General features: G+C 46.8%; 1 protein-coding gene across 1 annotated transcript; it reads right to left on the bottom strand.

The window, feature by feature from the left end:
- Window positions 1-896: 896 nt before the first annotated feature.
- On the bottom strand, window positions 897-22317 carry STK25 (serine/threonine kinase 25). Its single transcript, XM_049802100.1, has 12 exons — window positions 22113-22317; window positions 21056-21182; window positions 14441-14671; window positions 13161-13217; window positions 11946-12054; window positions 10512-10669; window positions 10056-10241; window positions 9694-9839; window positions 8689-8803; window positions 8325-8396; window positions 4721-4857; window positions 897-3153 (listed from the first exon to the last, which is right to left on the bottom strand). The coding sequence occupies exons 2-12, from the start codon at window positions 21083-21085 to the stop codon at window positions 3114-3116; spliced, it is 1281 nt and encodes a 426-aa protein (XP_049658057.1). The 5' UTR covers window positions 21086-21182; window positions 22113-22317; the 3' UTR covers window positions 897-3113.
- Window positions 22318-22385: the final 68 nt, after the last annotated feature.

Genomic DNA, 22385 nt, shown 5'->3' on the forward strand with positions numbered 1-22385 from the left:
ATCTATGGTCTCATTTCATTTCAAAAAGCCATCCTTTCTGGTAAATGCTACCAGTGTTCCCTGCTTCCTGTGGGGCTGGCTGTCCTTCACTCAGTGTAACAGAGTCCTGCTTCACTGCTTCAGAAACCAGAGCAAGTTTTTGCAGTAGTTCCTACCATCTGTTTAATGCAACTTACCAGAGCTGTTCTGGCAACTGCTCCCTTTGTCTTCCCCAGTTACAAGAGTGACTCCTGTTACAGCTGATAATTCACCTCCCTCTTTCATGTTGGCGACATCACCAGAGCTTTATCTCTGCTGAAGTGTCAGCAACATTCATGTACGCAAGGTGGTTAGTGTCCAGCTGTACTCAAACCACTCAGGTGCAAGTGGAGCACGGCTCGCATGCAGTGAAGTTAAGTAAGTACTTCGTTGTAAAAGTTTAGAGAGTCTGACAGTTGGGGGAACATTAATTGTCAGAGCTTTCATTTTAGAACACAGACTTTCAGTCACCCCCACAAAATACAAGCTGTACCCATCTGTGTATCTCTGCATGCTCATCCCCAAAGTGCTGCACTAAAACTACCCTTTCCTCACTTCAGCTGCAGATGAGAAACACTGCACCACCACCACAGTCCTGTCACCAGATCAATAAACAGACTCCAGCAGAAACCACACTGAAGCATTCTCCAGAGCACAGCTACCCTTTTGCAAACAGTGTGTGTGCTTCCCTTAATGTTGGTGTGCAACAGCTAAAGGAGTGCCTTTCACTGTATTCCCTCTGTGCACCAGAAGTACTTAACACTGGGTCTGGCTCACAGGTTGCTGTTAACTGTACGTGAGGCAGGAATATGCAGGGGAAGACTAAGGAGAATGCAGAGAAAAGCAGTTTGAATAAATAGTTTTTCCCTAATAATACAAAGTTACACCAGCCTCATTTGTTTTGTTACTTTATTGAAAGTGGCAGATCCCTTTCAATGTTTTTAAAAACTAAAACCATTGTTGCTTTGAATACTGGACAAAGTTTGTGGGGATTGTTTTCTTTAAAAAGTTTACTCATTACACTGCAGTGCATGTGAGTAATAACACAGGGTACCTTATTGACACGATTTGCTACTGTCATGAACAGCAACTTTATAAGCAGCAGGAGCCCTTCAGCTGCCTTTCTGCTGGACTGCAGCCTCTGCCTTCCACCTCAGTAAGTTTCCTGTCTATATGTTAACTCCCTTCTCCTGAGGAAAAAAAATGGGTTTGTTCTTCATAAATGCAGGCTCCAAGACGGCTCTCACCACAGATAAATGCTGCTCTGCAGCAGATCTCCAGGAAAATCAAACAGCAGCACCTCTTCTCTACTGGACAAGTTCATAGTGTTTGCTGAGCCTGTATTTATCCATCATGGAGGAAGAGTAAAGGATAGTCATAAGCTACAGTGAACACTGCACACCGGGAGGAGGGAATGTATGGTCCTTTTGAGCTACTTTTAGCCCAGCACTTACAATCTGCAGGTCTGAATCAAAGTACCAAAAAATCAAGCCTTGCTACTAAGTGGCCTATCTTAAAAAAAACAACCAACAAAAGACAACAACTTAAAAAAAAATGCTGAACCGCTACAGCTTTTGTTCTCAGTGGCTTGGGGGCGAGTCACATCATTCACACACAAACACCCAGACAGAAAGATCTGGATAGCGAAGGTCTTGCTGACTTAATGGGAATATCTTTACAGTTAGAGACCCAATCTCTAAGCAACTAGCTATCCAGAAGTTATTTTCCTAAGTCTATTTTTGTAGACCTTTAAAGTATAGATTTAAGATCTGTGCATTTACCTGAATTAAAGATTTGCTTTATAAACTAGTATTATACAGAAAGCAAAGTTAGTTGGGGACAGCTCCACTGGAATACCTTAAGCAGCCACTATGGCAGTAGATGCTTTAATTTCTCTGCTAGCAAAACACCACCACAGCTCATCAATTGGAGCAGAGCCCTGGCTTCAGTGAGTTGAGATTCCAGGCTGAAAGAAGAGCCAGAAAGGGAAAGTTAAGAAGGGGATGGAGGCCTAGAGCAGCTTTTGCAAACCCCCAGCCACAACACCACATCGCTACCATTGCTGATAGCCATCCAACTTATACCTTTCTGTAGACGACAGGTTTCTTGCCTCAAGACCTGCTGCACAACGTCAATCTGCCTTTTGCACTGAAGCCCAATCAGCACCTTTGGCTGTTATGTTCCCCCCACCACCTTTTTTTAATCCTTCTGCAACATTTGGGCACACACAGTAAGTGTCTGCTTTGCTTGGCTTAGAGACTAGGACCGCCAAACCTGTGTATCTAGTTGCTTCAGTTGCAGAAAGCACACAGAAAGGAACTCCACCACCTCCCAAACCAAACGTAACCACTTTGCCTTCCAGTCCCTCGAGACCCAAGGCAAGTTCTGCTGTTGCCTGAATTAGATGAACCAAGGCCTAATACAAACTGATGTCCCAGAGCCAAAAAACAAGTACAGTCAGCAAACCCATCCTCCTGTGAAATGACAAGCTGGGAAAGAGCAGCAGCTTACTCGCTCAGCTGCTGCTGTACTGGAAAGCTTTTCATTACTAGTGTGTGAAGGAGTTGAAGCAATCCTCCAGAACAACTGGAGACCTGCTCTCACTTTCCCAGAGGCTGTAATGCATGGAGAGCTTGCAAACATACCTGCACTCACACTTTACTTACTGCTCACAAACACTTCTTTAGGAAGGGCAGGAGGCTAAACCCATCAGGCTCACCTTTGAAACATATCTCAATGGAAGAGAATCTCCCTCTTTTCCAGTAGCCAGGCATTTACCAGTACCAAGCTGTGAATCAAACCAAGCCAAAATGGATACATCCATAGGGAAACAATTAAAAACTGCATTGATTACATTGTAAAAACAATTAGACCACCCATCTCGGGTTCGGCAAAAGGTCTAAATTGTACTTGCATTGCAAACCCCACCCTGGGTTATCATGGAAACACGTGTAATATGGAGGCTCTGAAATGTCCCGGAGTCCGTAACACAATGTTACATCCAACAGCAGATGGTAGTCTGGATTAGAGATGTAGTTTGTATGAAGCTGGAAAAAATCCTTCCCCCCTCAAAACAGCAGCAGGGAATGTAGGCTTCAGCGGGCAGAGGTCAGGTGGTTCCGACTGTGTGAAAACCTGCAAGAAAGAACAACAGGTGAAACTGGTCACTACTACCCATTTCAAGCCTTCACCTGGAAGACAGCCCACACACACTGCACCAGGCAGCCTGTCTGTGAATGAAGAGGTAAGTAAGTGTGGATGTGTTTGTCCCCACTCCCATTGCCACTGTCAGTTTTCTAGATAAAGAAGTCTTGAAAGAAAAAAACAGCAATTGAACAATAAAAACACAAGGTGGCACTTTTTTCAGGCTTTTAAGATTCAATTTTAATCTAGTAAGAAATTTTGAGCATTAGTGTTTTACAGTAAGAAACCAACCAGGGTCTGTGAGGTTTTGCAAACCTCCAAAAAAACCACCAGCATCTTGCACTCATGCACCGTCCAGTAGTGCCATTTCTAGGCCAATAGAAGTGAATGATACTGAAACAGCTGCCCTGATGTCACCCAGCTGCGAGTACCTCCTGCTCAGCTAGAGGCTAAAGTTTTTGCAGGCATCACCAGGACACTTTGTCACCTCTGTGGGTCAGCCAGAAGAGATAAGAGTATTCTCTTTCTGGCTTTAAGTGATGATTAGATGTGGGAATCTAAACAAACAGGCCGATAGCATATTTGCTTGAAAGCTTGAATGACTTGGTAACAGAAGCCCTCAAGGATGGCCAGTATTTTTGGTCCTTAATATCTAAGGCTTTTCTTTGACAGCATCCAATGGATACTTGAGCTACAAGGCACAAACTATGACAGCTTATACCTATCAGAAATAAATGCTTAGAAAGCCCAAGTTCAAGGGTGTAAAGACTGTAAACCTGAGCACCGAATGGCTCCTTTGGTCACATGTATAGCAAAATACTTCCAGCCTTCTAACCAGTGAGGGGCCAAATGTTAACATTACTCAGCTGGTGAGGAAAGGGTGAGATTTAGGACAGCCTGCTGTGAAAAGGAGAAAAGCAAAATTCATGTTAAATAAAGCCTGATAAACCGGTGATCAGGATCTGACACTGTTGCCTGCAACACATGGATGTGACTGAACTTGGCACCAGTAGTGGAGGCAAATTTGACGCAGCACCTGCTGAGCAGCAAAGAACTTCATTCTACGAGACTTCACTTCAGGAAAAATACACTTTCCTGCTCCCTGAAGCTGAGCACGCAGAGTGACTGGCTGCGGGTAGTGCTGTAAAGCACATTCCTTGCAATGAAACAGATACGCACTATTCAGAAGCAATCCCAATGACATTTTGCATAGTCCTTGCTACCTGGGTAATGGGACCAGCAGGACATCATATATCTATATATATCTAAGCAAGATGAAGGTGAATAGCAGCATCTTTCTATGCTCTGCAACATTCATCTACACTACAGAAACTTTTTCAGTGTAAGAAAGGACTTCTGAGGCAGGAAGAACCACTTCCATTAAATGAAAAGCAAGTTAAAAGATGTGACTTAAGGGACTATCAGGTCAGCTGTCATCAATATTCACTTGTTGGGTGTCTTGACTGCTCAGCACCAACCTTTACCATAGCAATGGAGTATAACAATGGTTCGGTTCACTACCAGCTCCAGCCCAGCTCACGCTCTAGAGGACACTCACCTTTGTACCCGCTCTACCATGTGTGCTATCAGTTTGTCAGAGATGCCTGGGCAGGACTCTTCAGCCAAGCTAAAGGCATTCTCCAGCTCCTCCATAGCTCCCACATTGCCTCCAGTCTGCTTGTGCTTATCTTTAAGCTGCAACCCAGAAACAGCACATTACTTCCTTATCTCATTGCAGAAAGCACTGGTCAAGCAGTGCAGTACAGACATTAAGTCCCTTTCCCTTTTAGTATGACTCCACAAGGGTGTGGGAGGGCAAACATTCTTAAAAAAAAATGAAAAAGGGCTCTTTTCATAGGTCAGGAAGACAGAAGTCTAATGTCAGTTGTCTGTGTCAACTTTCCTCCAGGTTCTGATAGCAATTGAAGTCCTTAAAAACAGGCCCTGATGTACTGCTAAACAAACTAAATGATATTAGAAATGGATATGATATTAGAAATGGATCGACAGCCCTGAAAACCCATAAGCAGTTACAGAACAAGGAACTCCAGCGGTATCTGAACCAGTACAGTCACCCTTGCTGCTAACAACAGCTTAGCACCCAGAGGCACACAAAGGCTTGCAGACAGGTAGGGCAGAAAAATATCGTAACACCCGGAGTTAATCACCACCGTTTTTAACAACCACAAAAAAGTCTTGAGTAGCTTCTAGTGACTGGGAGGCCAAGGCAGACTACTACCACACTATGGATCCTGAGCCACTTGGTCTCCAACACTCCTCCCCAAGAGCGAGCTTTCCCCAGGGGAGCAGGGGAATGAAGCCCACGCACCAAGACCTCCATGTGCAGCATCTGCCCTATATGAAAAGCCTCAGTTCACATCCAACATGGTTAGCGCACTCTGACTAGGCCTCACCAGCCACAAGTCTACTTGCACATGGTTCCAGTTGTTAATTTGAAATAGCTACACCTCTGCCCTTAAGGAACTCCTTACAGGTCACTGATGCTGAGGCCTGAAGGATTCTGTCGTCGGAAAACCCACAGTCGCATCCTCAGCAGCATTTTCCCACCTCCTTCTCACAAGCAGCTCATGCAGCAGGCCCTTCCCTAGCGCATGTCATTACACAGTGAGCTGAACAAAAATCAAAACCTTTTGTTGAACATGCAATGTCTGCCAGCTAACCACTGTCCAGTTCAATTAATCTCCCGTGAGACTATGCTGATTAAAGGGCTTTACATAAGCCTCACAGGTCTTTGCCTGCAATTCTAGGATCAGCCTTTCCTGTTGTTGGAGCTCACCTTTTCTCTATGGTCCAGAAAGCAGGACAATATGAATGCTAATCCCCAGCTGCAGCCATCCCAGTACTCTAAGTCCCCCGCTGGAAACAAAATGGTTCCTAGCCAAAAAGAGCTGCTGCCTCTTCAATGGGGTAATTGCTCACTAACACAAAGCCTCAGCTGTGGCAGCAACTCACACATGCCTCTGCTCATTCAGAAGTGGCAGGGGGCACAGAGGGCAACTCCATTACACATCAAGGATACAGACTTCTTAGGCCAAAAACAGTTGTGATGCTAAAGCCAAGGATTTGATTTAATGTCTACCCCATCAAAGACTGCCTGCCTCAGAGCAAAATGAGACACAAGGTCTGTCCTGCAGGTAAGTTGCCAGTTTATCATCACCCTTTGATGTCAAGCCCCTGACCTTTAGCTTGCCCAGCAGCCTGTGATGCGAGCAGTCTGTGTTACCCTGCCACTTTCCACTGCAGAAGAGTTTTCCGTAGGTTAGCAGGGGGTTAGAGAGCTGTACCACGCAAAGACTTACAGGTTGGCTTTTATTTTACTGCTTAGTCCTCCAGGCCCAAATACCTTACCTTTCCTCCCTGCCTCAGAAAGGACAGACAGGTTTCCAGATCTGCAGTTGCCCACCATGGGTCATTTCAATATTAACATCCAATAATACACAGGCAGGGAAGACATATAAAAGATTATGAACAGCATCTCAGTAAGATTTCAATTCACAAAGCCCAGCTTCAGCCTTTTATGGAAAGTGGTGATCAAAACCTAGCAGGTCTAAGAGGCAATAATACAATGGTGAGAAGGAGAAAGTCTGCTGTTGGTAGGAAACTTAGAACTGAAAAGAACAATGCATGCAACCAGCAGTGAAGCAGATTTCCTACTTGGAGAAAAGTTTTCTTCCAGCCCCCTACTACTGCACACAGAAGTCAGGTTATTTCAGAGACTGCCCAGAAACTTTCCTGCACCTGATTTTGCTGAGTGGGATGGGCAGAGCCAGCAGGGAAATCTAAGCAAAGGAAAGGAGGATCAGCGAATCTTGGGCAAGGGAGTCAAGCTAGCAGAAATGAAAAATCCAGGAAGCCACTTTCTGCCTGGAACTGGTGCAGCAAGGTTGGTAAGGAGAAGCACGAAGATGTACCCATTGGTTTGAAGAACTCACAGCTCTGATGACCCCCTCCCCCAGAAGGCCCCTAAACAGAAAGGACTGAGAACCAGATGTCAGTGATTATGCTGCACAAACAAACTGCCTGCATCAGAAACCAACATTATTTTTATCCATTTTTCTCTCATGGGTCTAGGCCTACAAGACCAAGACCCTCTGCATCATGCTCTGACCTCTGGAAAGTCAAGCCCAGTGGAGTACAGAAGAAGCCGGTTAGCTAAACCTCTCAATTTCCAAAGCAGTGCTGTCTCAAGAGCCTGCTTTTCAGAATGACTTCTGCTTCCTGCCCTGCAGCAAACCCTCTTTCCACATAGCACTAGACCCGAGAAAAGAGATTTAAGCCCAGAGACTATCCCTGAAAAAGCATAGCTCTCTGCTGGGCCACCCCTGGAACGACATCAAGATCCAGAAAAGAACAAGTCATCAGGATGAGAGAAAGAGTCTCTGTGACCCAGCAACCCAAGAAAAGAACCCTGCCATGCAGTGTCTAAGTGATTTCTTCTGAAGCAGAACCACCTTTCCTATACTCCTGCTGGAAACAGCAACTGAAGCCCCTAGCCAGCAGCCCCCTTATGATTATCATCCTCTTCTCCTCCCTTAAAACATCACCGAGCTGGAAAGACAATTCAGCTCTCCGCTGATACAGACACTATCCCATCATTAATGGTAGCTTTTACTTCAACTCTGCATCCCCACCCAGAACATAAGGCAGGGAAACAGGGTGGATTTTCCAAATGCATTTTCTCTGTCTACCTTCCACAGGTCATATGGTGGTAACTCCTTGGCCTTGCCATGCTAGCAATAGCAGGCGTGTATAAATCAAGAAGGCAGCCTAGTAACTGGCAAAGCCAGTTCCTGCTCTAATCCACCCACATTTCCCTCAGTGACTCCACTGTGGACAGCAGCATATAGCATGAGGGCAGGGAACATGCACAGCAACATGCAAGCTCAAATACCTGTCTGCCCTAAAAGGAGCTGAACTTCAGCCACAGTGGCCAAGGACATCATACTGCAGAGTTACCCAGGCATTAGCAAGCCTAAGACACGGATAAGAAACAGGTACTCTTCTACCTTATCCTCACCAGAAGACAACATAGTAATGCTATGCTTCTAGGAACACAAGTGTATTGGAGAGGACGCTCCAGGGACATACTCGCTTTCCACTTCATCTCCAGCCACCACAGACACCAAGAAGGTTCTACTCACCTCCCCAAAAACTGGGTGAACAAGCGTGGAGAGACACTGTGACCGTGGCTGCCTCTTGATGGGCTCAGTTGGCTAGAAAGCAACATGGCAAGAAGTTACAAGCATAGGCAAAGGCTCCCAGGGCACATAAACTACTAAGCCTTTGGTAAATTCACAGCACTTTGATGGCAGTCCCCTCACCAGGTCTCACGAAAGCCACAGATTGCAGGACCCTGATGATGCAGAAGAGGCAACTCTGGGGCACTAACCCTTGATAGAAGACTGAAGTAAATTTTTAGACAGAACACGAGTGACTGGTAGCTTCCCCAAGACCCTCACTTGTGTTAGTTCAGTCCACCTCTGAAAGAACAGATAGCAAACAGACCTTCTGGGAACCATGAAGAGCCATTCCTTTGTGCAGCTTGCTCAAGGAGTTGGGGCGAATAGTTGGTGGGAATGTCCAGATTGGACCCTGGTCTCCATCCTCTGTGTCTCCATCACTGCAAATGAAAAGGGGAAGGTCAAGACAAAGCCTCAGCTCCATACACTGGGAGTTTTACCCATGCATTCCCACAGTCACATTCCCACCTGATTGTCATATCACCACAGGGCACAGGCATTTCCCTATCCCAGTAAAAATCCTAAAGAGAAACCGCTTCAGTCTCTACAGCCCATATACAGCATCACAGAGATCTGAGCTAAGTCACATTTCCAAATCACCATAACCACCTTTCTGCTCTAGCCAGCTTGAAGACAGTTTCAAGTGCTAGTTAAATTTAGGCGACTTTGAAGACAATCCAAGGGCACAATTTGAGGGGCCAGGCTTAGATATTGCAAGCCAACCTCCCAGAATCATTGGTCACTTGAGTCACTGCCACTACAGGTGAAGAGAAGCTCTGTGACATCAGCCTGGCAACAAAGTGCTCTTTCCTCACCCAAGGCTCATAGCCTCACTATCCTCCACATCAGTACCAAAGCTCTCTACTCATGAATACACAAACACACATACACAGCTGTTGCCACAGTTTCTGAAGCCTGTAGCTCTTGCATTTAACTGAATGTGCATAAAATAAAAGCAACAAGAGCTTTGTTTTACTAGTTACACACAGACTAGACATTTCTTGTTAGTACTTCTGATTCCTTATACTCAACAAAGAGGCTCCACAGGGTAAGACTAGAATAGAGTACCAGGTCCCACTGAACAGGAGGTAACAGCCTGTTTCTTCAGGCAGCAGTCACCTGCTACCACAAACAGGTGCTCACAGGTCTCCCTGAGCTACTTTAAGATCTCCAACCAAGGTGGGGAAAAGACCTGAGCTGTTTGCAGTAGGCCACCCCAGGGCATGCAGGGTACAGCAGAGGCACCCCTCCATGCAGAACATGTACGTACATATCAGAATCACCAGAACTGGAATCTTCTCCATGGCCCTCCGACTTCCAGCGCTTGAATCGATCTATCAGCTCCATTAGGAATGAGGTTTTCTTGGTGTAGCGTGTGATGAACTTGTGCTTTAGCAATTCTTTAGCCGTTGGCCTCTGGAGCAAATAAGGAAAGCATGCTACATCTAACCATCTCCATACACTAAACACACAAGTGCATGGACTTCAATTCTTGCCAGGCTTGCCCGTCCATTCGGCAAGCTCAGTACCTCTTCCTCTCCAGGAGCCTTGCACCAAAAGGTCTTCCTGCTAAATAAATCTTTGACCTCTGCAATACTTTACTCAAATTCACAGGTGGACAGCAATACTCACAAATCTGGGATCCTTATTGAGGCAGGCTTCCACAAATTCCTTGAAGGGCTTGCTGTGGTGACCCTCAAGTGTTGGAGGGTTATTTTTGGGGATCAGGAAGAGAACCCTCATAGGATGCAAGTCAGAATTTGGAGGCTCTCCCTTTGCTAGTTCAATGGCTGTAATTCCAAGGGACCAGATGTCTGCCTGAAAGAAGAGCAAGAACAGTGACAGCATGGAACAGCAAGGAGCAATTCTGCAACATGGAAGCATGCAACTTTAGCACAGCCAAAGGGCTGATCACATGAAATCAGATAGGGTGTTTCATGTCTAATAGATAAACTTCTCCAACAGACCCTGAACCATAACAGCAAAGTATCATTCTTGCAATAAGCAGCACTTCCAATCCCTGTATTAACCCTAGCACCATCTCATATATAGTAGCACCAAGTAGCGATCCTCCTGCTCCCAGCTCACCTTGAAGTCATAAGCAGACTGTTTGATGACCTCTGGTGCCATCCAGAACGGAGTCCCGACAAAGGTGTTTCTCTTGATTTGTGTGTCTGTCAACTGTCCAGCCACCCCAAAGTCAGCCAGTTTCACATCTCCTTGTTCCGAAAGCAGCACGTTGGCAGCTGTTCACACAAATAAGCATTAAGTCCACTGGTTTCTGAATCATCTCCAGCATACACAGAACTGAATACTGAGAATAGACCTCCTGTGACATCTTCCTTTGCCCCAGTGAAAATGCTCAGCTTGGATTTCCAGCCTCAGACTCATTCTCATGCTCTGACCTCTGCTGGGTAACATGGAACAAGTTTCTCCACTTGACTGGATCCGAAGGGGAATATTTCTAGGGAAGCAGCAAGGAGTAGATGTGAAGGGCCACTCAATCAACTAGATACGATTCCTGGCCACACAAAGAAGAGAGGGCAACATGGCCCAAGATACCTCAAATGGTCTTGATTTTTTTTCAGAGTAGCATTCAGCACAGGTTAAATAGCAGATCCTTCTAAAGAGCTCACGAATCCTGGTCTTGTACTGCTTCCCACTCACTCAGCTTGAGAGCAACATTGCTCACGTTTTGGGCCATGGGTTTTTTTTTGTAGGACTTTTCATTCTGAGAGAGACCCTACCTACAAACTTTCAGCATTTCCCAAGTCTGCTGGTGGCCAACAGTCCTGCACAGCTTGCAGCACTAGAAATGTGTAGTCTCACATATGTAGAAAAGATTCTGTTGTGTATCTCCCTGCATGAGGTTTCTCTGCTCTGCTTGCTCACATCGCCTCCTGCAGAGGGTGAGAGCAGTTAGCATCCAACACTGGCCACATCTCCACAGCACTGTCCTCTCACCCTCCTGCTGTCGTTTGATGCTCTGTGCTCAGTGTGAGACCGCTTGTCGGGAGGCAGATGCCAGGTCTCTCTACACTGCATAAGGCCAATGACTATAAAAATCAGTAACAGGATAAGCTGACACAAGCTGCCCTGATTTTCTAGGGCTGTGAATCCTGCATGAGGACAGCTCACCTTCACAATAAGTTATAACCATGATAACCAGCATACACACGCCTTGGGCTCCAGCAGTAAAGCAAATGTCCAGACATAACTGAGAGTCGGCTAATATTTGAGCATGCGTTTCATTGACTCCTTTGCTTTAGCCCCCTGCCTGTCCAAACTACAAATGCCAGAGAAGAGCTACAGATCCTTACTGTTACTCTAAACCCTAAAGACATGAAAAACGTGACTTGCAATAAAATGATAAGCACCAGATTCAGAAACAAGCAATCCAACAGGAAAAGCAGCACTGAGAAACAGTCTTTGAAACTTCTCAGATTATTGCTGTATAATACTTCTGAATCTTACATTAATAACATCCCTTACAAGAAAGAGAGCTGAGCTCTCCCCTCTTACCTTTGATGTCTCTGTGGATCTTCCTCTCAGAGTGCAGATAATCCAAACCCTTTAGGATTTCTCTTAGGATAGTAGCTATATAAGTCTCCTCGAGGGGTCCCGGCTTCAGCTGATAAAGGGCAAAAGATGACTTAAAGGAGGGTGACTGATGCTTTGGATTTTCCAGCCTCTCAGTTTGTTACTTGGAAACCTTGGCCAACCAGGTCATATTCAGCAGGAAACACCTACTGCATGCCTGGTGCACGTCCTGCAAGCAGAATGCTGGACTTTGCACCTGGCAACATTAAATAGAAAATCTTTGGGGGATTTTCTGTTAGTCTATTAAAAGCTTCCCAGACAAACAGCAAGATGCTCATCTCTTGCTTTGGCCTGGAAATACATTGGTGAACAGAACATCTTAACAGCTTCTCTTGTTCAACTCTCTCTGCTAGCATGCAAGAACTGAATTTCAGCCACTACAACAGCCTGGAGACAACTTCTATCCTCTGGCTATGGAGTTTTGTATCAAAGCTCTTCTCCTTTCCATCAATTCTCCTCTAAACAAGTCCTGCCTTCTCAGTGCAATAATTGAGGTTCTGACACTAAGATGACTTCTGCTGATGACAGCCCCTCTGCTACACCCTTCCTCCAAGTCAGTGCAGGCTCAGCAGTTTTCACTACATGACCTTAGTTACTGCTCTGGAAAAACAGGCTTTATTGTCCTAAGGAGAAAAGCAAAATCCTGTGACAGAATACAGCATGGCAGAACATTGCCCATGTGTTTATTCTGCATTTGTATTCCCTTAAAATCTGGGGTAACTTGTTAGATGTAATTTGTATTATCAAACACCTGGGAATCCTGATCATAGACCAGGTCCCTGCTGAGCTTGATGCCACGCAAGCACTGAACAATACCATGAACTCTTATTAGGTGAAGTATGGATTTACACTGCTCAAAAACAACTGGCTGCTGTCACATTTCAGTTTGCTGGCTCTTCCCACTGTAAAGCAGCAGAACACGCTGGAGAACAGTGCTTTGACAGCTGAGCTCCATGCAAACATTTCCTCTGTCCTGGGATATGCATAACCAGCATGTCTGTTCTGCACTGCCTACCCTTCAGGCACAGGGCTGTCAAAAAGATGGTGTGTGGCAAGTGAGTGTCCAGCTTATGGGCATTTCACAAACTAAGGCTCCAGCCAATGCTTGTCATGGTCCAGAGCTTACCACATACTTACCAAATCCAGGGCTGAACCTCCTCCTAGGTACTCCATGATTATCCACAGCTTAGTGCCCTGCAAGCAAGAGCACAAATCAAGAGGAAAGACAGTAAAAAAAGCAGGCAGAAAAGTGAAACACCCCAGAGGCAGCAAGACACATGAGTATTCCTGTACACAATCTAAGAGATGCTGCACACCACAGCTTTCAGATACTTAAGAAGGGAGCTCCCAAATCCCTCTTTCCTGCTGACACAGCATTATAGCAGTGGACCTGCCCCCACCAGTACATTTCTTTCTCTCGGTCTGCAGTTTTATCTGAGCAAGCTTAGTGGCCCTGCAGGCACCAGACTACACAGCCCACAGAGATAAGCATATTCTCAAGTTGGAGCCATTTAACATCGTTGCAACAGATCTAGCACATCTCCCTCTTGACAATGACAGGGGAGCTTTGCAGCCTTTGATCTCATTAACAGGACTGCCAGCTTGAAGGGTACAATCAGCAAGACACTCTTACTCCTCAGAGAAGAGAATTCCAGACAGGTTCACAGGGTCCTGGTAGGAGATAAGCAGCAGATCCAAGAAACTAGAGCTTGCTTGGTGTTTTCAGTAGAAGGCTGAGAAAATGCATTACAGCCTTTGGAAAAATACGCAAGGAATAATCAGGATCCAAAGAGCTCAGGAACTATTTGCTACAGACCCAGTGTTACATATACCTCCAGCAGCTGGCATGCAGAGGCCACTTCTGGTCATGACCACTAGTAGCTTCCATTGGGGATTCCTAAACCTCTTCTCAATGGAAGCGGAATCAGCACTCCTCCAAAGACTCAGTTCCTGATCTTTTCACCATTTCTGGTGAAATGATGATCACAAGATCACAAAGTACAGTTTCAAACTTCTCTTCTTTCCAGAGGCATAAAGGCCCCAGCGGTAGTACCCTAGAACTGTGGTATTTTGGAAAAGTACTCCACAAACTTCCTTTCAAGAACTGTCAAACCGGGGAGAGGTAATAATAATAATAATAATAATGAATAATTTTCTCTCCAGTGAAGTGCCCTGCTCTTGGGACCACACTGTACCAGGCACCTCATTTCCATGTGCTTTGCAAGTGTCTTAAAGACCAGCTTCCTATTAAGACCACATAAACACAGTGAGCAGAGCCACTGCTGTTCCTGCTGCCACAGACACTCACAGATCGGGCACCTTTTGGTGATGTATGCCACCATCAGCTGCAGCACCCATAGAGAAGCCCACCCCATTCCCAAACTGCTGGCAAGAGAATTATCATGGCTTTGTCCTACCTTCAAGTAGGAGCCATAGTACCGGGTGATGTAGGGACTATCACACTGGCTGAGCACTGTAATCTCCTGCTGGATGTCCTCAATTTCATCCTCGGCCTCCTCCAGATCAATGATCTTGATAGCAACCACCTCCTTGGTGCGGTTGTCAATCCCTTTATAGACTTCACCAAATGATCCTTTGCCGATCCGCTCCAGCTTGGTGAACAGCTCCTCAGGATCCACCCTGGAGTGCTAAACCAGAAAGCAGAGATGGGAAACATCCATCAAGTCCCACGGCAGCCTGCAGAGCACCATACATACCCATACAGCTCATCTCCCTAGCTATGCATCTACTGTGTTGTTTAATTCACCTGAAACTCACATATCCTAAAAGATCTCCGCATGCTGAGAAGCTTAACACAGAATATATCTAAGATTAGAAGAACTGAAGAAACCTTTTACGTGGGCTTTCTGCCCCTGGAGACCATAGTGGGGGAAGAAGGGGACAGAAGCCCGGAAGGAGAATGTCAGCAATTATCTCTACAGAAAGTGTCAGCACCTTTGGGACAGGACTGTTCAACTGCAGGCACTAAATTGGTGCCAAAGCAGCTCCATGAGCAAGCACTTGTTCACGCCTGAATAGAGACAGGCAAGGCATACCAGAGCTAGCCAGCTTTTGAAGATCCAGATGAGAAAACGGGCACAAGCAAGAGGCCATAGGAAGTTCACAAGGATGTTTCCCTAGACTGCCTTCCTGCATTCAAAGCTTGGCAAGATTTGAAAGATTTGCACCCTTCCCTACTTGTTTAGACAGTAAAATACTCCAGTAATGTAAGTACCAGTTCACATTAGCTGTCTTCTCTGCTACAGCCTGAGTTCCAAGCAGCACCCAGCCCCACTCTCTTCAGATGTTTGCAGAGGGAGCTTCATGTCTTTTGGAAGGTCAGCAGCAAGTAGGCCAGACACTTGCCTATCCCAGAGGAGACAAGAGAGCTGAATGGACACTCCATCTGCAGACCTGCTTTTCTGGAACAGCCTCTCCTCTGGCTGGCACGCCCAGATGCAAAAGCATTTCCTTCATTAGAAAAGCACATCAACTGGGAAGCTACCAACAGGATCATTAGAGAAATACTGACTCTTTAACAGCAGCTTCAAAGTTAACCCTTTATTAAGATGAATACGGACAAGAAAGGGAAGAAATCAGAATCATTTTCTGATGCTATTTCATTCTGTCCAGCTGCAGACCAGGAGGTCCTGTTCTGCTTCATGCTACTAAAAGGCTCACTGAGATTAGTTTTTCTGCATTTTTTTAAAAATAAGTCTAGTTTTAAAGAAAAAATAAAAAAATCTGGAAAATATGGCCTGACCTACAGGAAGCAGCCAAGCTGTTACAGTGAGTTTTCCAGAACTTCTCAGTCTCACCTCCAAAATGTCACCCAGAGGGACCGCTCCCTTGCAAGGGACTTGAGCTGGTAGAGATTTTATCTGAGAACAGGGCAGCTGCATTTTTGCATCCAACACCAGGATCTAGCAGCAGGTCATCACTGAGCAGCCCTAGGTGCTCCTTAATGATTAAGCCAGCCAGTCATTACAGGTTGTTTGCCTTCTGTGCCTAGTGCATCTCTATATGGAGTAAGCCAGGCCCAGAGTAAGCTTTACAGTCAGCTCGCTCAACAGGATTTCCATGTGCATTCCAGTCCAAGACACAGAAGGATAACCAAATATCCTTGTGCATCCATGGCAACACCCAAACAGGCTGTACTTTGAACAAATGCAGTGGAAACAGACTGGAGGGGATATGCAGAGATGAAAGTAACTGGACATACATAACAGGGACCGGAGAGTGAGGCGGGGGAAAGAAAGAGGTTTAGAGCTTGAAAAATGCCAGAAGACAATGACTGCAGCACAGGGAGAACAGTCTGGCTAGTCCAGGCTCACAAGAGGCCAGGAGCAGTTTCCATCTCTTGTCCAACCTACAGGAAGGGGCAGCAAGGTGGCCTAGATGACTTGCAGTCACCTACTGCACCGTAAAAATGCCACTCACCGTATCAGCCGCTCCCACACATCAGGGAGAAGGGAGAGAAAGAGGATCATCTCCTAGAAGCACCTGCTCAGCTCGTAAAGGAAACAGTATCCACATGAAACCTGCCAGGAAGCAACCCTGCAATAAAACCTTCCTCCCCTCCCGAGTAAGTAATTTTTCCATGAGAAAAGAAATGGCAAGGTGTAAGTTACTGCTCCCCTCCTCAGCCTGGCAGGGCACATCAAAGAATTAGGACTGATTCTTCAAGAACAGGACATCAAACATAAGGGCACCAGCTACTGCAGGCAGCTTTTGGGACAACCACCGTTTTAGGTATTGGGCTCTGTGATCACAGACAGCTTCGTAAACAAGCTTCCACACTTCGATGTCGGTTTATCCCATTTTCTGTGGAACAAAGCAGTTCAGGTCAGGGCGGTGAAGGAGACAAACCTTCCCGACAAGCACATGGAAACTTCGCCCAAAGGACTCAGGAAAATGATACAACTCCGATGGGCAGAAGAGACAGGCCCATCACATTAGGTTGGAACATGGAACTTTGTAGGTACTGGATTTACCTTCCCAGTACCTGTCACTTCAAAACAGACCTGGAAATGCTTCAGAGCAGTCAGGAGACAAGGCAAGAATATGACTCTACGGAGGGCCTCAGAACATGCGTCTCTTGACAGAGGTGCCAAAATCACACAAGTCATACCCAGCAACAGCCAGAACCTAGTGAGCGAGTATGGGGCAAAGTGGCAGAGAGTCATTCCAGCCACAGTTACAGTCTCCTGGACACCTGCTGCAGTACCAGAGTTGGCTAATGAACTTCTTCACTTTCCATAAACAGGGAGGAGGAAACAGGCCCATCCCCAATACAAGCAGGTCAATGTCTGCCCAGTGGAACACCTCGTGAACTACCGTTGTAGACACCACAGAAGACATTGCCAGATGGCATTTTCATGAAAGCAGTCCTGAATTCCCATGACAAACTAAGATAGATAAAATGATGCTAGTCTGCAGGACATCTGCTCAAAAGCTCTTGTCCATTAAAAAAAAGTTCCCGTTTGAGCTGCCACATGGTAACTCACTGCTGATGAGCAAATGTTCAGATCAATGGGCATAGAAGCATCGGCACTCACCAGACTGCAGAACAAATGTAGTTATGCCAGGAACGGAGAGCTATGCAAGTGCACCGCTCTGTCAGAAGAGAAGCATGCTGCTGCACTCGGGGTGGGGGGCTCAAGTGGGGGGCATGGGAGGAGAAGAACACATTCTGTGTAGCCTGACTCTCCCCTACTCCAATAGATTTGCACCTGCAGAGCACTGCAATGAAGGGTTTAACAAGCACAATCTACCCCTTTTCTAAATACAACTTAATCTCAGTGCCAGCCTTATTATCAGATAATCACCCTGGCTGCAAAGTAGAAAGTAAGAGAATCCAAATGAAATGCTTTACACCTGCATAAGTGAGCACAGATAACCTAAAGAAGCTTATTAGCACCTGTCAACTTTGCGACTGCTCACCAGCTTGGGATCTTTCCATTTTCTTCCACATTCACAGAACCCACCAGGGCTGCAAAATGGAGCTCCAGGCCAGAGTCTGAAGAGCTAGCTGACCAGCTGCAGCTCCTTGTTCTACTACAATGCGTAAAGCTTTTAAGGGATAGTCACCTCACTGTACCTTTTTGCTTGACTGAATGTCAATTACACAGCAGTTCTGGAGCAAAAAGCCTCATGCTGTTTCTCCCCATTGAGAGCAGTCAGACACTAGAGATGGTTCAGTCAGGCATGAACAGGCTTTGGGGGGAGAGCACACAAAGCACTATCTTGGTTGTATGCGCAGGAAGGGGAAGGAATAAGTATGAGAGGGATGAGGACAATCTACGACTAATGTGCTCCACTTTTGCCCTCCAGGATCTAATCTCACAGCACAGGAAAGAAGGATGCTCTATCATGACAGGTGTGGGAGTGTTTGCCATCACAACTGATGATGCCATGTTTTAAAACAGAGCGACTCACTGCAGACATCGGGAATTAAGAATTGCAGTGTGTTATGAGACAAGCCTGGCAGTAACACCAGCTGCTTCATGGGGCAAGAATGGGTTTGGCAGCTCTGACACCTCCAGCTGCAGAGACGTGATATCCACAGCCTTTGAGAGACTACAGAAGAAAGGTAAATAGCTACCCTGGAAAGGGTAGCTACCACCTGGAAAGATAAGCTGCATACTGGGAACAGAGGCAAATACCCTTTGAACCAGCTCAAGGTCTTCTCTCTGGGCTGTGTCTGGCTGGATCTCACTCTCAAAAGAGTCATATTCAGCATCACGAGCAAGAGTCACACCTGCATCTGCCACATAAAATGCTGAGAGGTACTTAAACCCTTTAGAAGTGAGAGTTCCTTGGTCTGGGGCAGTTCAGTATCAGAATCACTGTTCTGTATGGGAGAAGTCTGTAACAGAAAAAGATTGTCATGGACATAGTAGTTTGAGAGCTGAAGCTGACTGGGAGTTTGGCAGCCTCCAAAGGTTTATATGGAACTACAGCAGCATTTAGTGTTATTTCCAACTTAGAGCACTTTCCAACCAGCCAAACAAACAAACATCATTTTCCTCTGCCAAATGCAGTGGAAGAAGGAAGTTGGTTTTAATAAACCTCAGCTACTGACCTTCTTTCCTTCATTGCCTCCTCTCCTCCCCAACTTCCCACCCAGCATTTACCCACATTGCACGCTACACGCTAACCTCTGGGCCACCAACAGAGATAACTGCAGCAGGCACCATGTTCTCTTTGGGGAAATCAGCTTTGTATCTGGAAATGTGGAAGCTTCCCTGTCTATATGAAATTTGTACACGGCTCTTTTCAACTGCTAAACCTGAGACAGCTTTGAACTTCTGGAGTACAGACAAGAGGGAAGTTTGTGTTCAACACTTTGAAACACACGAATTTGTCTGAAACTCCCAACTTGCTCCACAGATAGTATTATTTGCTTCAAGGGAGTGAAGCATTACTTAGCCAGAGAACTTGAATAACTTCTTCAAGGTCACATAAGGAACAACAAAACTAGAAACAGAGCTCAGAAGAGAGCTTTAAACACAGTGACCCAAATACATCATCTAGCAGATAGGGCTCCCAACAAAGACCGGAGTCCCACTGTTCTCTATGTACACAGCAAAGAGCAGCCAAGAAAAGAGAGAAAGCCAACTAGCTGAGGCAGGAAAATGGAGGCACAGAGGTAAAGCAGCCTGGGGATTTGCCTAAGGTAACCCTGCACATCAGCAACAGAACTGGGCATCAAAGACAAGTCAAGCCTCTGACATCCCAGTTCAAGTCTTAGTCTCTCGATTTTCACAGTACCTCCCACTACTCCCTCAACTCTGGTGAAGAGAACTCTGAGCCAATTCCTACTGCAAGCCTCAGTTACATAGATTATGAGGTCCCATCAAGGATTTCTGAAGAGCCCTGAGGAATGGACAACACGGACTGCTTTCCTATTCCAGGACCAGACAGAGAGTCATGGGATGACAGAATCTGAGAATGCCTTACGTTTGCACAATAAATTCAGAGATGAGACCACTGGAACTCTGATAAGCTTCATTAGTGAATGTTGTGTACAAAAAAGCTTCAGAACAACCTCCTCTGTAGCTGCAGAACTCAGTTCTCAGCCCTAACCAGACAGTATCCTTTCCTTTTCCTTTCATTTCTCTCTGTATACTATGACTCACTCAAGCACTGTATTTGCATTTCATTCCATACTCACTTTGAGGAAACAGTTTATGTGAAAGACAGCATGCAAACTAAGATGCATTCCAAATCAATTTTAAATCAGAAAAGGCTTGGAGAAAGCATCATCTCAAACCACTAAAGCTTTCAGCATTACAACCCTATACCTAGGAGCAGAAGAGAAAAATGCCAAAAATTCTCACAAAACATGGTTTAACAAGACCTACATTCAGTATTGACATCTGCCAATAATCAAACACACACCACAACCAAATTCAGAAGAAAGAAGATTCTAGCCAATACTATTAATGTGGTTTAGCTTTTAGTCCCAAGTCATGACATCATCCTTCCACATTCCTCTTATGAAAATGTCATCACAACAACAGGATTTAACCACATCCACTGAGGCTGATATCTCTCTCAGAAAAGTTAAACATTCAGTATTAAATATCACTACCTCTTATGCATTTGGGTTACAAGCACCATTTTTCTCACGCTACTGGTATGAACACTTCAGTACGTTACGTCTGGCACAGTCTGCACACACAGCTTTTCTGTTCCCATTTCTAGACTTCCCCTCCCCAAAATACTCAGCGAACCAATGATTCCCATCTCCCTAAGAAGAGCAAAGTTAACCTCAGAGAAAGGCACCACACTGGGTGAAGAATCGCCTTTCTATATCGCTGGCAACTTAACACTCTCAGTCCAATGCCACCACAGAATAAGACACAAATCAATCAGCTAACAGGAGTAAACTGAGACATGTGCAAGAGAGATAAAGAGTGGCAAAAAGTGATTTTCTGGTGATTTGTTTTAAACCCATTTCAAGAGCAAACTTAAGACAGTTTGCTCTTGATACAAGAATTTAAAAGAAATTTTTAATTGCCACTTACCTGGCTGGCAAATTCTCTCAAGTGAGCCATGCCTACAGGATGGTCAGACAACCACTTTTGCAAAATCAGGGAGGGTTGGGACGCCGTAGCACGGCAGGAAAGCGATGCTTTCTCATCCACTGGTCAACTGCAACAAGCAAGAACACAACAGCAATAACTCAAGGCTCAGAGCCTGGCTCACTCCCCAAAAGAGCTACCTGCATCTTTCTTCTCCTTGATTTGCAGTTCTCCTTGAACCTGCCAGCCCATTCTAAGTATGCTAGCCCCTCCTTGCAAACCCCATTTCTCAATTCTTTCAGATGCATCAAGAAACCTCGCTTTAATGATATACACTGACAAAGCCTCAGGCACCATTTTCCCCACCATCACCTCAGCATACTCCCCAGTATTACAGTTGTCCCTAAAGCACTATCCCCTCATCACCACTCCCAGCATCTTCCCCAGCACAGCCCACAGCGTTATCCTCAGACAGCCCTTTCCTTCTACTGTTCCCCAGTAATCCTCTCACAGAAGGTAGCCTTCCGCTTCCATTCTCCCCAGCACACCCACTTGCAACGCTCAGCTCCCCAGTGCACCTCTTTCTCCTCAGGGAGCCCCAACCTCACACCACGCCTGGGCGCTCCCCCGCCAGTTCTGCCCCCAGACCCCGTGCCCCTCGGCAACCCTCTCCACAGGGCTCCCCTTCACCCCAGCAACAAAAGAGCCCCGACCCAGCACGACCCCTCAGCCCAGCCCCGGGCACTCCCGGCCCGGCCTTCTCCGGGGCCCCCTACCCCAGAGCTCCCCACCACGGCACCCTCAGCGTTCGCCCGTCACGGCCCCCCCCCACCCCCACCCCCCAGCCCCGCTCAGGGACCCCTCACCCCACCCCACTCCTCCCAGTCACCTCCTCCCCAGGGCCCCCCGCCCCATCATGGCCTCCTCAGAGCCGCCCCACGCCAGCCCCCTCCACAGTTCCCCCCGCCCCGCACGGCCCCCTCAGGCCCCCCTCTGTTGCGGATCCCCTCCCCGCACAGTCTCCGGGGGCCCTCCCGGCCCCGGGCTCCGCCGCACCTACCCGGTCAGCCCGCCGCACTCTACGGCCAACGGTCCCCGCGCGAAGGGCATCGCGGTGCCATGCCGGGCCGGGCCGGGCCGGGCCCCGGCACACGGAGCCGCTGCCGCTCCGGGCTGCCCTGGGACACCCGAGCTCGGCCGCGGCGGCGAGGCCGCCGGGAGAAGAGGGGAGAGGAGAAGAGAAGAGAGGGGTGGGGAGGACCGGGCCGGGCGCAACAACACGGCGCGGCGGGGGCGGCGGGGGAGGCCGCGCCGCGCTGCCTGCCGGGAGGCG

The sequence above is a fragment of the Accipiter gentilis genome, chromosome 6 (assembly GCF_929443795.1).
Source record: "Accipiter gentilis chromosome 6, bAccGen1.1, whole genome shotgun sequence".
NCBI lineage: Eukaryota > Metazoa > Chordata > Aves > Accipitriformes > Accipitridae > Astur > Astur gentilis.